At 36.8% G+C, this 17,988-nt stretch overlaps 2 protein-coding genes across 2 annotated transcripts in view; one reads left to right on the forward strand and one right to left on the reverse strand.

Moving 5' to 3' along the window:
* LOC145680557 (guanylate cyclase 32E) overlaps positions 1-17,988 on the reverse strand; it is a 966,530-nt gene that overhangs the window by 409,876 nt on the left and 538,666 nt on the right. The window lies entirely within an intron of this gene.
* LOC145681318 (uncharacterized) lies at positions 841-1,877 on the forward strand. Its single transcript, XM_081752978.1, has one exon. It carries the CDS (start codon positions 841-843, stop codon positions 1,375-1,377), a length of 537 nt encoding a protein of 178 aa, XP_081609104.1. The 3' UTR covers positions 1,378-1,877.

Consider the following 17,988-nt stretch of genomic DNA (forward strand, 5'->3'; position numbering starts at 1 on the left):
GGGTTTAATAAACGTGCTGCTTTTGTTAAAAATAGTACACCATTTGAAATGTACGGACGTATTCATGTTGATATTGCAAGTTTAGGTCGTGTGCTTCCAAACAAAGTTGGTCTTCGTATTAAATTACACCGAACAAAAGATATGTTTTGTTTAATGCACGCTCCAAATACATCTTATAAAGTAGTGCTTCAAGAGGTTACGATGTATGCACGACGTGTTGACACATCTGCACATGTTGGTATGGAAATAAATTCAGGTATGGTGCATGAAACGGCCAAATTACCTCTTACAAGAGTTGAAACTCGATCATATACAATACCTCAACAAGTAAATTCATACAATCTTGATAATCTGTTCCTTGGAAATGTACCTAAAGCAATCGTTATCGGATTTGTCTCTAACGCAGCCTTTAATGGGAAATCAGAAATTAATCCTTTTGAATTCCAAAACTTTAACGTTAACAAGTTGCAACTACAAGTTGGTTCAAAATCATTTCCTCCCAATCCCCTCACCCCTGATTTTTCAAACAATTTATACGTTCTAAGTTACCAGACTCTGTTTTCCGGTACAGGAATATTTTATAAAGATGATGGCCATACTGTTACCTATGATGAATATCCACATGGATACACTCTTTATGCATTTATTCTATCCCCTACTGCTACATTGGATGATACTACATGGGATCATTCCCGTTAATTTAAAAGTATCATTTAAAGAGTCATTAACACAACCAATCACTTGTATTGTGTATGCTCAATTTGACTCACTCATACAAATAGATAAAGATAGGAATGTATATAGTGATAATTCATTTTAAATTTAAATCAGTTGAGTAGCATGAGGGTTGTTGTTCACTTCTCCGCTTACCGTGGGGAGGACGACGATGAACTTATTGTTAAAGAGTTAGCAATAGCTAATCCAAATATACCATTCATACAAAGCTGGATATTTAAACCTCCGTGCGCTAATACTGAACTGTGTGAAACAATAATAGAAGCAAACAAATACTTGTGTGATAATTTTTATGGAATCCAGTGGCATGAAGGAGATGTCGAATACTCACACCTTAAAGAAATTCTTCGCAAATATTGTACAAATATTTCATCTGTTTACACTTTCGGCAAAGCTCGTCAGGACTTTCTGCAGGAAATTCTTCAACGTGATATTATCAATCTCGAGGATTTGGACTGTCCACGGTACACATCTCTAGGATTTCATGTGTCAAAGTGTGCACATTATAATCATCGCTTTGGACATTACAAGTGCAGTGTGCATGAAGCTTTATTATACAGTGAATATGTAAAAGTGTATGACTATGTTTTGTTTGTGAACAATACCAGTGATAAATATGTTCCTACTCCGTTAAAGAAATAAACAAAAATCATGTATACAGACGAAATTTTAAAAGTGCTTCTCAGTGATAAACAAACTGGATCATATGTGAACGGAATTTATTCCATTGATACAATTCCACAAACAGTGCAAACTCCTGTTGGACTAATCATTAATCTTGATACATCAGATTCCACAGGAAGTCATTGGGTTGGACTATACATAAACAAAAATCATGAAGGATTTTATTTCGATAGTTTACGAATGCCTGTGCCAAAAGAAATTCATTCATTCTTATGTAAAAATAGTAAAGTTTATTATGTAAATAGTCAACCATACCAAGACGAAGAATCTGTGCTGTGTGGATATTTCGTGTTATTTTTCATGTATCATATAGTACGCAATAATTCATTTGAAAAAACTTTAAGTTTATTTCATAAGACAAAATTAAAAAAGAATGATAAAATTGTATATAACCACGTAAATAAATTTTTAAAAAGAAAACAAAATATTTATCTGAAATAATAATTTTATTGTTTGTATATATTATGTACATAAATATATAAATCAAAAAAAGATTTTTTTTAAATAAAAGTTTCAAATTTTACTTCTTGTGGTTTCATTTCACAAACATAAAAATATTAAAAAGTAAAGTTACATCATTGAAAACATGTTAGTTAATGCTGTTGATCGTTGAAACTTCCACCAAAAATTAAGTTGTTGGGCATTTCGATATGCACAACCTGATTTTTCTCAAGTTGTATATTTTGTTCATGAAAAGAACAATATTCATTCATAACATTTGCACATAATTCATTTAATGGTGGACATTGTTTTGATTCAAGATCAATAACATTATCTAACAAAAATAGTTTCTTAATCCAAATGGATTTCTCTGCACCTTTACAATAAAAGGTAGCATCTTGCAAACATAATTGATATACAAGGTTACGTATATGTGATACAGTATATCCGTTTTTATTATTCCAAGTTAGTCCATGTAAGTTTGATGTTAACCAATCAACTTGTTTCTGACATCCTAAAGATAATTGATTGTATTCAATCGGAGATTTTACTAAACAATGGAAATTTACTGTATCATCACATGCAATTAAACAAAATTCACGAATAATAAATTCCTTATTTGGAATCTTAAAACCTTGTATGTCGATAATGTATTCATTAACACATGGTAAAATTTCATGTTTACGATTCAACAAAAACGGAATTATTTGTCCTACAAATTCCATGTTGTTTAAACATTCTCGCGTTTTTCGTATAAAGTTTATACTTGAGATTTCACTATGATGTTCTTCAAACACTTCAAACAAATCAATAAGAGTTATTTCATTGGATAAATGCTGTACAGCAAAAGTTCCAGTATCATGAAGAAGCAAACACCGGTGTCGAAGATTCAACGTGCATTGTTCACAGGAAATAATATTTAAACGTAAGTATACATTTATAGTTTTTAAAATACACAGTTCACTAATATTATTGTCACTACAAGATACACAAATATAATCACCACCACCACTAATATGAGAATATATGTTTTTAAACACTGTCACTTCAGTTTGCATACACACACGCACAATCACTTTGCAAAGCCTTTCTTTTTGTCTTTGCTTTCAAAAATTTTAACTAATTCACTCAAAAAATTAGGTTCCTTTTCTTCAATTAAGTCAAAAAAGGCTTCATAAAAGAGTTCTTGTGTAAATATACCAATAATATGCGTTCTCGCATATATATATAAAATAAGTCCTCTACTTCAACGTCCAGCAAAGATTTCAGAGCCCGATCTTCTAGTTCCTCTGGACTCAAAAACAAACAGTCATGCCCCATTTGATTAGCCAATGCTTCTGCGCATCCACCACAAATTAATATTCTATCAGTGTCCCAATTAAGAATTGCATCTATTACACAATCACGATCCACTTTCTGACTGGAACATGAACAGTTTAAACTCCAAAATCTGGAACTGGATCGGCTTAACAGGGATGGTGATGCAGGTGGCGTTGGCGACACCGTTGGAGATGGTGTCTCTGGTTCCTCCAATTCGCCTTCTTCATCCGAAGATGATGAATAAATTTCATCATCCGAAGATGATATATAGACTACTTCAATAGAGTCCGGGGAATCCGCCCTGTTGTCGGTCTTTAACTTCTTAGTTCCCGCAGGAGGCGATGATAATGTCTCCACGTCGTCGACTTCGGTAAAAACTAACTTGCGAACGGGAGCCATAGCGTAATACATAAAACACTCTCCTGAAACTCTGTATTTAAGCGTTTACGTCACAACAAAATGGCGTCCTAACAACAACAAGTTCATACAAGTCTACCTATCACGTGATCATTAAAAGAAACAAATCTTGGAATTTTTTCCCATACGTACGTGACTATTCAAGGGTAAGCGACATTCCTGAATACAATAGAAAACCTTTAACGCACACCTGTGTTCTACCTCTTCCCCAAACAAACGACATTCCTGAATACAATAAAAAACTTTTAACGCACACCTGTGTTCTACCTCTTCCCCAAACAAACAAAAGCTTTTCTTAGAAATTCCAAAACAAAGTTGTGCCTACGTGACTAATCAAGGTCAAACGACATTCCTGAATACAATAGAAAAATTTAAACGCACACCTGTGTTCTTCCTCTCCCCAAACAAACGACATTCCTGAATACAATAAAAACTTTTAACGCACACCTGTGTTCTACCTTTCCCCCAAACAATATAAGCTTTTCTTAGAAATTACAAAACAAACTTGTGCCTACGTGACTAATCATGGGCAAGCGACATTCCTGAATACAGTAGAAAATAATATAAACAATCAATAAAATATAATAAAAAATAAAACATCTATTGTATACAAATATTGTCAAGGATAAACAACATTCATATCAAACAATAAACCTATTGTAAACAGTAACATTGTCTCACCCCACCCCCCGTCATAAAACTGGAAAGACTAGTACGAGACTTACGAAAATTATCTACTTCGGGGGGGGGGGGGAAGCTTTGCCTGAAAATGTGAAATTTCTGCAAGATATTTCATATACTTTACTATAGTAAGTAAGATTTCGGAAGGGGGGCTTAAGCCCGGAAGCCCCCTAAATACGCCACTGTCTATATATATATATATATATATAAAATCAGAGAAACTGATTTCAAACTCACTGTTAACAACTCAACAATGTAAATTAGTATTCAGAGAGGGAAAGCAATAGGTTGTGTTTTTATCCCTTAACTAAGCGCCCTAATCTTAAGATTAGTTTGGTTTCGCATCTTAGTCTTCCTCTGTCAACATTGTCTTCATCATATCACACGTTCGATCGATCGAGATATATTGATGTCAAGAACAGAAACTATTGTGAGCTAATGAAAGCAGAACTCCAAGTCGTAAATTTCGATATGTCCTATACGGATGTTTTTGAAGGTTAGAAAAATAAGGATATGGGACTATTAAGGGGTGCAAAGCAGTGATCGAAGTAAGACGGTATGCGGTGGTATACCATACTGCCTCTGGTTTTTCCGTGATGAAAGCATACCGCCTCTGGTATTTCAGTGATCAAGACATTCCTAGGTTAACAATAATAATTTCTAGGTTAACAATATCTACATTTTTGTTATCTTTTTCCTACCGTTTTTTAATGTGGTATCGTCAAAAAAGTTCACCTAGTTTATAGTTTGTTGTGCCATATGAATTATTTCTTTCTTGTGTATGCATGTATCTTCTTGCCTTAATGCATATAAATGTATTTTGAGCATGGGCGGATCTTCCGAAGGTTTGGAATACCCCTCAGTCGAGTAGGGTGCCTGCAGTTTTCCCGCAGGAAATCGTTAATATAAAAGTTTTTTTTTTTTTTAGCATTTTCATGTATAATTCTCTATAATACAATATAAAGGGATATTTATTTATTGTATCAGAACGTTGATGGCGATGGATCAAAGTCTCTCCATGGCCCCTTCCCCCCATCTCGTAACTAGAAAGAAGCTCTCCAGTGGTTTTCAGTCATTATGTAAATTGAAATGCAATCTTTTAGGCAACATATCCTCACTGTATTTCAACATTTAGATAGCCGGTATACTGAGTAAAAATCGAAATAAAACATACCGCGTCTGCTTTTTTCCCCCCACTTCGGACACTAATGCAAAGTCTTCTTGAAAATTCAATTATAAAACAAGAAAGAGTTTAGCGTTCCTTTCAGAACCGAGGTTATGAGACGATGACCTACAGTTTAACACGGGACTCAAACCACATGAGCTCCAACGGAAAATGGTACCCTTTTTTGTGTCGTGTGTTGCATTTAATTTTAATGAAATTCGCCTAGTTTCGAACTAAATTTGTTGTGCTTTATGATATGAAGCCGTACATATGTGCATTTCAAGTTATACGTGAATTCTGAAAATCCATATATCTTCCTTTTTGTCCTGTCAAAATCGTAAAATCTATTTTTCTCTGAAAAATTTAGCAACCCTACATAAGTTGCTTAACACTAGTAGTTATTCGTTTTTTTTTTTTTTCAACTAACTAGAGTTGTAATAGCAGATTAATGCAAACAATGTGTTATGGTGTGGTTAGCGACTATACGTGATTCGTGAACAATATGTTATAAGAAATGATTTTATAAACAATTTAAACACACGGGTCTGCAACTAAAAAGCTGTTTGCATAAGTTTAGCTAATTTTTACGCTTTTGAGTGCACCGAAGTCGAAAATAACCCAGACGTCAAATTCCGGGACGTCAAGTTTTTGCACAATCGAAATGTAACGTGGTCAAACAGGTAGCTAGAAATCGCTAAATTGCAAATGCATCACACGAAAATAAAAATGAACATGGAAGATTAAATGTATTTCTGCTCCTCGAAACATAAAAATACATGTATATTGGTCCGAATTGGGATCACTGACACATATCGTAATGTGCCATGAATGAGAGCACGAGATTACAAAGAAAATACAGAAACAATAAATCTGTTCATAAAACGAATTTAGTAAGATTACATCTTAGATTTGTAAAACGTTGGTAAGTAGTTCTAGCTACACTGTTTGTTGCTCAAATACTACGAGTACGCGAGTACCCGACTCATATCCGACAAAAATTTCATTAGTTCAATGACTCCAACTCAAAAAGAGTTTGGGTTACCTTTACTGTGCTCGTCAAAACGTTTTTGGGAAATCAAAACGACCCACAGTACAAGGAAATGGTGGGGAAAATGTTGCACGAGTTCCGAAAACTTGGTTGCTCCATGAGCTTATTGTCCATTGTCTCAGCTCTCACCTTGACTTCTTTCCTGACAATTTGGGAGTAGTGAGTGAAAAGCAGGGAGAGCGTTTGCATCAAGATATCAAAGAAATGGAACGACGGCATCAGGGGAATTGAAGTGTTACGATGATGGCAGACTACTGCTGGATGTTGTTTAGGAATCTTCCGGTAGCCACCTACAAAAGGACAAGCTCCAAACGAAGTTTGACCTTTTAAAAAATGACGATTTCACAAGTAATCTGATTGAGGGTGGTATTAATTTTTATTACTTTTTGTCTTCACGTGTGTGTATGTTTCTGTACATTAATCTATGTTACGCTGTTAATGGCTTTTCTATAAATCGCATATTTGTGTTCATATTTTTGTTCAACAATCACCACATTTGGCCTTTGGCGTGGGAGAACCGGCTTCGATTCCCGGCGGGAGCTCATGTGATTGGATTCCACGTTAATCAGTAGGTCCCGTCTTATATAGCCTCGCTGCTGAAAAGGACGTTAAACAAAATCGACTCAACTGAACAATGACCACCCGTTTGTTCGAAATCCAGACGTCCCAGGACAAAACTATTGTCATTCCTGGATTCAGCGCACCCCAACACATACGAATCAGTTAACTAAACCAAACAGCTTAGCATTGTTTTATTTTTGCAGACCTGTGATATTATTACTATTGGGAATTATATAGTTGTTTTGCATATTTTGAAGAATTAATTTCTTACTTGATTTATTTCTGGACTGAACCGAAATATTAAATTAGCTACTGAATTTATTTGATATTCGAATTATTTGCACGTTAAGCTGATTGTTTGTATTACAAGTTGTTGCGACCTTAATTATTGAAATTAGAGGGTTTAAGAGTATTCACTGTGTTTTAGATCATTAGATGTCCGTTAGTGTAGTTTGGGGCTGATGAAGCTATGTCAAACGGCCTAGATGAGAAATTGGTATTAAGCTATGTAAAGTGTTGTATGTAAATGTATTTATTTTATTACACGTTCATTACTGAGTGATTAACATTAAAGTAGACAAAACGACACAGAAAAAAATTACATTAGCGTAGTGAACACACATGAAATTACATTCGTTCAGAATCATGGCACATTTGACAAATAGATAGAAGCTTGTACAGATCATCATACACAGTACATATTTGCTTATGTCTGGTATGTCACATTTTTTTAAAGTGTTAATTCGTTCGTTATACTTTTAACTTTCGAGCGACGATTGGGATGAAAAAGTGAGTTTTGTTTCACAGTGTAAAACTTCGGTAGACTTCCAACCTATAAAAGTAATCATGAAAGTCCTCTCTCTTTTTTAACCACCACCTTCGAATATCGATATGTCACCTAAGACGTACCTGGAAGATTAAAAATAATCCCCATCAGCACCGATGACCTGCCAACGTTCTGGAAGGCCAAAGATTCCATCACGATAGAAATTAGCGGGCCATAAAGCGAAGAAGATATCAAGTGCATTTTGTAAATCTAAGGGATTTGAACTGGCGTACTCTAAGGTGATTATCCACGAAATGGAACAGGTGATAATCGGACGATGCAATATCCGGGGATTATTATGGATGTAATAGTGTTTCTCATCCAAAGCGTTGTCCTGGGTCATTCTAGCTACGTGGTTCTTAGCTTTCTCCTGTAATAGGAGGACCTTTACGATTAAGAAGTCTGGCTCCAGAGTTTTAAGTTTTTCTTGAACACAACTCAACTGCTGACGCTACACAGTTGCATTGATGCTCTGATCAGCTGGTAGCAGTTCCCGATGCACTATGCCACGAGCAGTCCACCAAACACACAGGAGGACCTTCTTTTGGGAACAGTGCTGGTTTCGGCTTGGAATCGATTCATGAGATGCTAACAGATGATGATGGCGCCGTGGAGCTTCGTATAGGACCCACTTCTCACCACCTGTCAACACCCTGTCCAAAAATGGCTTCTTCCTCAGACGAGACATAAAAAAGTGTATGCTCGCGTTGCCTTCTGGCCCGGAGTCAAATCGTGTGGGATACATCGACCCAACTTGTAGTGCTTCCCAAATTGATGGAGGTGCTGCAGAGTGATTTCTCCACTCACAGTAAATTGTAGTCAAAGTTTCTCACATGTCTGGCCACTGTCCGCCTCGATTGCTCTCTGAAGATCTTCATTTTGGACATTTTGGACATTTCGTGTTGGTTTTCCGGCACGTGGTGTGTCTTCGGGTATTTCATCATCGTTCTTAAACTTGTTAATCCATCGCTACACTGTCCGCGTAGTCACGGTACCCTCCCGCACCAAAGGCCTGGCATATCTTCCAACCCCTGCAGCGGCGTTTGACCCCAGTTTGAACTCGTAAAGCATACACGCCCTTATGACACTCTGTAGAGGTTCCATGTTCACTCTGTCCTTACGAAAGTTCATGGTGAAATTGAACTGCCAAAACCAGGTAGTATAGTATTCCCACACCAAAAACCAAGGGCGCCGATTTCTCTGTAAATTTGAAGGGGGCCATTCAGATGCAGGTGGCATATATATGAGGATTTTAAGACAAATTGCATTCAAATTATGCCAAATATTGTATATTCCAAATACAATGAGGGGGCCCCACATGAACTTTGAGGGGGACCTGCCCCCCCCAGGATCGGCGCCCTTGCCAACAACAGACTTTCGCCTTACCTCCATTCGCGTTCAATTCACGATGTGAGGGCCAATGGAACATACCTCCACAAAAGGCGACAGAACTTTCTTGGTTACCTTTATATATGAATCCAATACTCAAACTTGAAGTAGTGCAGCTAAAACTACTGGTTACAATAGAGGAATGAGATCAAAAATTGAACCTGTTTCTCGTACGCTAATTCCATATCAGAAAGCCATTACTCGCTATCAATTACTATTTTTGTTCTTTGCTGATAAAGATTGAAGAAAAAAAAACTCGTTTATTTGATCCACTGCGATTTAAATAGAGTGCTAAGTGAAGAGATAGAGCTTATACACTGAATCGATTGCAAAGAGCCGCTTCTTCATGTCTTTTACCGAATTTGCTCTACAAAAATCAATATTGAAACTGAAAATAGTGAATTTGAACTACTTCTGGTTTTGGTACACTTTTGTGGATTGTCATAATACAGGGTGTTTCAAAACAATCCCGACAAAGTTTGGGAGGTGATTCCTGACACCAAGATAAGACAAAAAAATATAGACCATCCTGGGTGCACAAATGCTTCCTTTCGGAGTTACAGGCTGCCGAAAACATGAAAGAAATGCATTTTAAAGATCCATAGCTCCGAAACTATGAGACCTACCGTAAGCAGGTCAAGACGTCACTTAGGAACTGTTATGCGCCCTATCTAAAAATGCATGTTTCAAAATCCTGAGGTGCTTCCGCAAAACATTTTTATAGAGGGAGTTTGACTATGGGCCTATAATATGAAATAATCTCCAACTACCTCCATAAATATTGTTGCGGAAGTACCACAGGATTCTGAAACTTAGATATTTGGATAGGGCACATGCAGTGTTGCCAATTTGGAGGAAAAATCGCTAAATCTAGGAGATCTAACTTCTAGGAAAGCGACAAAGGATAATGTTTCCGATTAGCGACTTTTTTGATGATTTTTGAATGACAATTTGGCGACTTACTTACAAATTTAGCAACTTCTGTGATGCGAACAACTTGTCCTGTAATCAAGTACTATTAGCTAGAGTCAGTTCAGATGTATGTTCATTTTCCTTTGCATATTTGAATCAGCTCAGATATTTAAGAGCCTGGAAAGTATATACCATTTATCTCCATATTCCCACTTCGATTGCTGTTACTTTTTGCCTTCTGACGGAGGCCAACTGCAACCTTTAATATCCTTTAGTTTGCAGAACTTCAGTTTAGAGACACAAATAATACACCAATAGTAAGCTGGTTATCCGTAGAAGCGTGAGTAAAAGTATAGTGTATGTAAGATTTTTTCTTTGTAAAACTTTTACTTTCGTTCGTTTTTCTAAACTCATTTTAGATTTCGTTGAAGTGAAATTGATCATAAAGTAATATATATATATTGTATTAATAGTGAAATTAATGTTAGGTACATATGATTCTTTCATTTACGTTTTTACTTATACGTTTTTGTAGCCTAGATAGTATAACAGCTTAATCATACATACATCTTATATATATATATATATATATATATATATATATATATATATATATATATATGAAAGAGATGTAGATATATATGAGAGTGAGAGTGAGAAGTTCCACGAATAATTTTTTAGCGACTTTTCACTCAAAATTGGAGTCTTTTCATCTCCCATTTAGAGACTTTTTCTATCAACTTGTTGGCAACACTGGGCACGTTAGTTTCTAAGTGAAATCTTGGCCCGACTACGGTAGGTCCCATAATTTTGGAGTTATGGACCTTTTTTTAAGTTTTCGGCAACCTATAACCCCGAAAGGAAACATTGGTGCACCCAGGGTGGTCTATACTTTTTGTCTTATCTTGATGTCAGGAATCACCTCCCAAACATTGTCGGTGTTGTTTTGAAACACCCTGTATATTGTCTTCAGACACTGAATCGTTTGCAAAGAAAAACGATTATTCGTTATCTATTACAGTGTTTGTTATGTGGCGATAAATACTGAAAGCAGAAATGCTTAATTATAACCGCTTCCAGTTTGAATAGAACTTTAACGGAGGAGATGGAACCTATTCTTATGACGCTGAATCGATTGAAAAAAAAAGAAAGAAAGAAAGAAAAAAAGAAATAAAGGAAAAGCGCATCTTGATACCATTTACGGTTTTTGCTGCTCTACAGAAATCAGTGTTGAAACTAGAAGGTTTTATACTTGTAGGAATGGAGTGTTTCAAGATGGAACAGCGTGTTGTCGTAGTGAAAGCTTATTATAAACGTGGTTAATATTGTGCAGAAACTGTTCGCAAATTCCGTTGAATGTTTGGTCTACGTAATGCATCGAATAAGTCGTAGAAAGCTGGTTCAGTTGTGGACTTGAAAAACTTGTAATTAGTTTTCACTATGACAACACGCTGTTCCGTCGTGATGCGCGTCATTCCTTTCCGTAAAGAAAACAGATGATCCGATTGTGCGCTATTTGGCGCTCCTTGGCTACTTACCACAAACACAACAGATGAAAATCATGTAACCTTCAGTGCTGCCAACTTACTTGAACAGAAAGAGAGGGCATATCAATAGTTGCGTTCTTTATGGAACACCCATTATTGGCCTGACTGTGAGTTTCCAGGCATTAGTGTGAATGTGAATGACGTCTTGCGCTTATATTAACAATATCTAAATATTTTCGCCTAGGTATTTATGCAACCCATAACACTTAACTCCTTGCCTACCAGTGACATCTATGTGAATGCCGTGAAAATATATCCGTTATTGAGGGTTGGATTAATCCTGGAGATGATGCAATTTGTTAATGGATGCAAGGCAAGGCAAGACTTAGTTCTACTATTTCTCCTTAGGTGACAGCACCTTACTGACAGAAAAGAAAAATGCATTGTCTCAGTAGAATAAACAATTAGCAACTTTGAGATCTATTTCAAGATCGGAAAAGAAAAACCTTTATCTTTGATCTCCGGTCAGTGTTGCCAACCTGAAGCACTATAAGATAACTTCGAAACATTAGAATTTGCCTTTTTCCGTCCAAATGTTCCAAATTGCAAATAATTCCTTTTATCAGTAGTGTGAATGCTCTCCTCACATGCGCATAATAACTATGCCCTACATAACGGTCCAGACTGTCTTTTAACCCTTTGGGGATCTTATGGTAACTTTTGTACCATACGGGGTGTTTCATGGTACATTGCGTTAAACTCTCCTATTTCAGCTTTTTCGTCCGGTTTTTTTTTTTTCAAGTCCAGAGGCATTGTAGAAGACATTACGTATGGTTTCACACCTTCCTGCGTCGAGACATAGGAGGTGATGACGTCATAAGTCCAAAATTTATATTTTCGTGTATTACTTTTTGGGGGGTTTATGTAAAGTATTTTTGGCGGGCTTATTTTTCACGTAGAAGATTGAAACTTTGCACAAACATGCAGTCCACCGAGTAGTATTTACCAGATTTTTTTTTTCAGATTTCTGCGTTAAAACAGGGGGAGATCCAGAGGGTCAAAAAGTTGAAAAAGGGGATATTTTTACCCAAAAATCCCGTTTTTCCTCATTTTCCCGCCTTAGATACATGATGGAGACAAGTGAATGGTACCGCCTAAAAGGCAGTTCTATTTTGAAGAGAATGATGTGCGACACATGGCCCTAGGGTAATTAGGGAAGTGTCAGGGAAGTTTTACCAAAATATACTTCTGTATAGGGGAATTTTGGACATTTTCGGTATTATTTTTTGCGGGCTTATTTTTGCACGTAGAAGATTGGAATTGTGCACAAACATTCAGTCCACCGAGTAGTATCTACCAGATTTTTTATCAGATTTCTGCGTTAAAACAGGGGGGTACAGAGGGGCTAAACCTTGAAAAAGGGAAATTTTTACCAAAAAATCCCTTTCACGGGATTTTCCCGCCTTAGATACATTATGGGGACAAGCGAATGGTATTGCCTGAAAGACAGTTCTATTCTGAAGAGAATGATGGGCGAGACATGACCCTAGGGTAATTAGGGATGTCTCAGGGAATGTTTAAAAATTTCCCTCTGTATACGAGAATATGGGACATTGTCGGTATATTTTTTTTGGCGGGCTTACTTTTGCACCTGGAAAATTGGAATTGTGCATAAACATTCAGCCCACCGAGTAGTATTTACCAGATTTTTTTCAGATCTCTGCGTTAAAACAGGGTGGTCCAGGGGGGCTAAAAGTTGAAAAAAGGATATTTAGACCCAAAAAATCCCGTTTTTCCTCATTTTCCCGCCTTAGATTCATGATGGAGACACGTGAGTCATACCGCCTGAAAGGCAGTTCTAAGCTGAAGAGAATGATGGGCGAAACATGACCCTAGGTTAATTAGGGATGTCTCAGGAAATTTTTTACCTGCGATCATGGTGTTTTACGGTAATTTGGGGCATGGTGGGAATTCCTGATAAAATTTCTCTCGTCCTTGGTATTCAAGATAGAAACTTGAAATTTGGCACACACATTCAGTATATCAAGTACTATTTATCAGATTTTTTTAGATGGCTACGTTCACACAGGGGGGGTCCAGGGGGGGCCAAAGTTCGAGAAAAAATTTTCCCTCCGAAATATTCACTTTGACATTTTTTCCCGCTTCTGGTATATGGTATGAGCATGCAAGTGGTACCATTTGAAAGCCAGCTCCATTCTGAAGAGAATGAGGTATGAACCATGATCCTAGCATAAATAGAGACGGTGCAGTAGCTGCTTGACTGAAAGTCTAAAAAATAGCCCAAAAACACAAGATCCCAAAAGGGTTAACAGTAAATGAAACCGGTATTACAGCACACACATACGAAAATGACACCTGGAACTCAAAGGGTTAAATGTTTTGAAGATCGTATTTTAGCACTACTCACAGACTGACGAGGGAACCTATCCAAGTGTAACTCTGACTTCGAATCGAGACAATGGCCGTTGGATACCTTGTCCCAAAAGAACATAACATGAAAAGGGATACGTCCTTGATCTCAACCTTTGCGGAGATATAAGCGTGAAAATTTAGAAATTGAGCTCCATACTATACATTACAGATTCCGAGTCAGATTTTTCGGAAACGGTCGGGTAAGAAAACTCCGCGAATACATATCAAATTAGTGTGAGAACACAGCACCTTTTGAATGAAAAATTTGTGTCCCCGGGACACTCTCAGGATCCCAGGCGGGGTCCAACTCAAAATTTGCAAATGGAACCGGGGATCAAGTAGCATATTGTATGAAAGTTATTGTTCAGTAAAAGAAAATAGAACAAATCTCAACTCTCTACGATAACCCTGTGCAAACGGCAACTGGTCAAAATGTCAATACAACCTACGTCAGAAAATCCATTGCCACGCTCCTAAATCCGTTAAGTTGAGACAATAACAAAACAGAAAAACATGTTTAAAAGTACAAGGTATTGAAGTAAAGCAAATTGCTGCAGAGTTTCTCACAGAATCGCCCAACCGACCTTATCCAAGTATAAGCGTGACTTCGAATGACCAATGGACCATACAATGACCATGACCACTCGATTTTGTGTCAGAAGAGAAAGGATACATTATCAATCGCAACCTTCGTGGAGGGCAAGAAGGTCAAAAAGCAACGGTATATACTTTGCGAATCGGGACCTCAAATTCGCAAATTGCACCGTGAAATTTCTATAGGAGGATTTGCTGAACAAGAAACATGATGGTAAAGACGAAAAGGAGTGACACCTTGAAACTGTGAGGCAACTTGGAAAGGAGTGGGGTTGGAGAAAACTGGAATAATGGTGCAGAAATAAAATATATCGGAGGGTGCTTTTCTAGGGCTATAGGGAATTATCAAGAATAATATTTCGTTAAAATATAAAGTTGGAAACCAGTTTGATAATTGTAAACTCGGGAAAGAAAACGATAACAAAGTGGGGTGGGAGACAAGCCAAAACATAGTGAACGTACCAGAAGGTAGTGTTTCATAGAATATTGGCACACAAAACACCCTGTGACAATACAATATTGATTTGCAGAAATATGCAATTTATTGGAAGAATATGTTGATGAAATATAAGTAAAGAAAACTATGTCCAAAGAAAATAGATATACAACTTCGCATATACGTGTTGGTGTATTTACAGAATATTACTTCAATAAAGAAAACATGTATTGCGCTAGACAAAATAAAAACAAATTTCGTAAAATTCAATGAAAACAGACTCGTTGCCCTTTGAACTTCTCACCCTTCACGACGGTTGAGATTGACAATGTATCCTTTCTCCTCTAGGACACGCAATCCAATGGTCATGGTCATTCTATGGAATTTTGAGTAGGACCCCGCCTGGGACCCTGCGAGTTCCCCGGGGACACAAATTTTTCATTCAAAAGGTGCTGGGCCCCCCACACTAATTTGATATGTATTAACTGAGTTTCCTTACCCGACCATTTCCGAAAAATCTGACCCGGAATCTGACTTTGTAATGTATAGTATGGAGCTCAATTTCTAACTTTTCACGCTTGTATCTCCGCAACGGTTGAGATCGAAGATGTATCCCTTTTCGTGTTATGTTCTTTTGGTACAAGGTATTCAACGGCCATAGTCTCGACTCGAAGTCAGAGTTACACTTGGATAGGTTCCCTCGTGAGATATGTTTGTTTCATAAACACGTAGGACAATGATTTGATCCAAGTAATCTTCTACGTTTAGTATTCATATCTGTTGGTAGCGTGTGCGCAAAAAGAAACTCAGATTTATTTATTTATTTATTTATTTATTTATTTATTTTAAAAAAAGAAACTTTAAGTTCTAATGTATTCATCGTTTCCCATTCTTTATCTTTCTTACTTGCTCTCCCTATGCATTTATGGAGAAGTTTGAAAGATTCTAACTTTGTTAAGCGAAATGAAGAAATAACAAATATGGATTTACTTATTCAGTACATAGCGTATAAGTAGAACTTAAGATATATATATTTTCATTTCCATTTTACGTCTTAACGTCAGAAATCTTTGCATAACATGAATATTGCTAAGAAGTGGAAATAGTTTACTGTCATTTCTTTACATTCTTTTTTCTTTTTTGCTTTCCTGCTACCATTATCTCGTCGTCATGAAGAAATGCTTCCTTTTTTCTTAACTACCACATTAATGTCATACTTTTACTCAAATACATCCATTAGGAACTGTATGACATTTAGGGATTGTTCAGGAAATAAAAATTGAGAACCTCTTAGGACTTAAGTTCTTATCTTGCATACTCTGTTATACAAATTGTTTATTCTGAAATGCCCACTGATGGCTAAACTATCTTCTCTTTCTCTTCTGTGATCACTGAAATGTTTTCAGATGTCATTGCCAACACTAGATATCAACCACGGAATAATAATGCTGTTGGATTGGTGCGATTAAAATGTACAGTTTTATGTCTGGTAGTGAGAAAAGCTTAAATATCCAATCTGGAAGCATTTGAAATGTGGATTGGCGCAGAATGCTGCGCATATCATGAACCGAAAGAGAAAGGAATAAAGACGTACTAAAGGAAGTTAATGAAGGAGACAGATCATGAAGATAATAGGAAAAAGGGAGAAACAGCATGTTTCGTCATCTTATTCAGCACTCCGATTTGATCACCGTGTTGATAGAGCAAAAACCAGAAGGAAAACTAGGAAGAGGAAGGCCAAGAATAGAATATCTAGATGTAGTTATGAAGAAGAGACCTTAAAACAATATAAAACAGCTCTCCCAAGAGAGAGAAAAGTTTTACAATTTCCATGTTGCCCACCACCCTATGGCTGAGTTGGGAAAGAAGAGGATGTCTAGTGGAAAGCCAGACTTTGTTATTTAACTAATGGATAGTTCGAGATCACATGTACGACGTCCCAAATTCCGTACATGTCCAGAAAACAGGTTGACGTGCCTACCCAATTAGGAGGAAGAATGTTGTTGAAGAGATGCTGTGAGAGTGTATCATGAATAACACAATTCTAAGTCAATTTGATCGCAGCCAATAATATAATTTTCCTTCGAACCGAAACCGTCACTGCGGATGATCATTGTGAAACTTGTCCTCAACGCTACATAGTGGTTAACAAAGATAGTGTTTTCATGTTGCACGGTTCTTTCATCATGAATTCAATCCAGCCAAGTGCCAAAATGAATGATGTGAGAGAAGTATGTAGCTGCAGCTTAAAATTACTTTGACTAGCGAGGTATTCTATTGGCTTTTGAAAATGATACACAACAGTCGAAGATTTAAATCGCACCAATCTAATATTTAAAGAACAGAAACTAATATACCGAAATTGCTAATGCACTTCCTGAGTGAAAGAGAAAACGATCTACAACATTGCTGCATCTATGATGTTTGTGTTACGGTTTCTGAGTATCCCAAGGAATAGAGTAACTATTGTGACAATGGGCAAACCAAGGGAAATGTTAAATCAATGGCGACTTTAAAAGAAACCACATCGTTAAACATTAAATTGTTATTGCTTCAAACTACAGGAAGAACACTTACTAATATACTAATTGTTGTACACAAGAATTAGTATATTAGGTGAGTTCCTTTCCCTTAGTTCTGGCGATAAAAGTTTAATTTTTATAGATGTGACTTTTCCTTAAGATCCACCAGTGCATGAAAATAGATTAGGGGTTTGTAAACAGCAGTGACATCAAGTTAAAAAAAAAATATAGATTTTTTTTCTGGTGTGACAGAGATTACTGTTTCATCCCGTAGACCAGTGATGGCCAATTTGTAACGCACTCGGAACAGATACTTGGTGGCAATTTTCCATCCCCT

The sequence above is a fragment of the Thermobia domestica genome, chromosome 3, assembly GCF_964235325.1.
Source record: "Thermobia domestica chromosome 3, izTheDome1.hap1.1, whole genome shotgun sequence".
NCBI lineage: Eukaryota > Metazoa > Arthropoda > Insecta > Zygentoma > Lepismatidae > Thermobia > Thermobia domestica.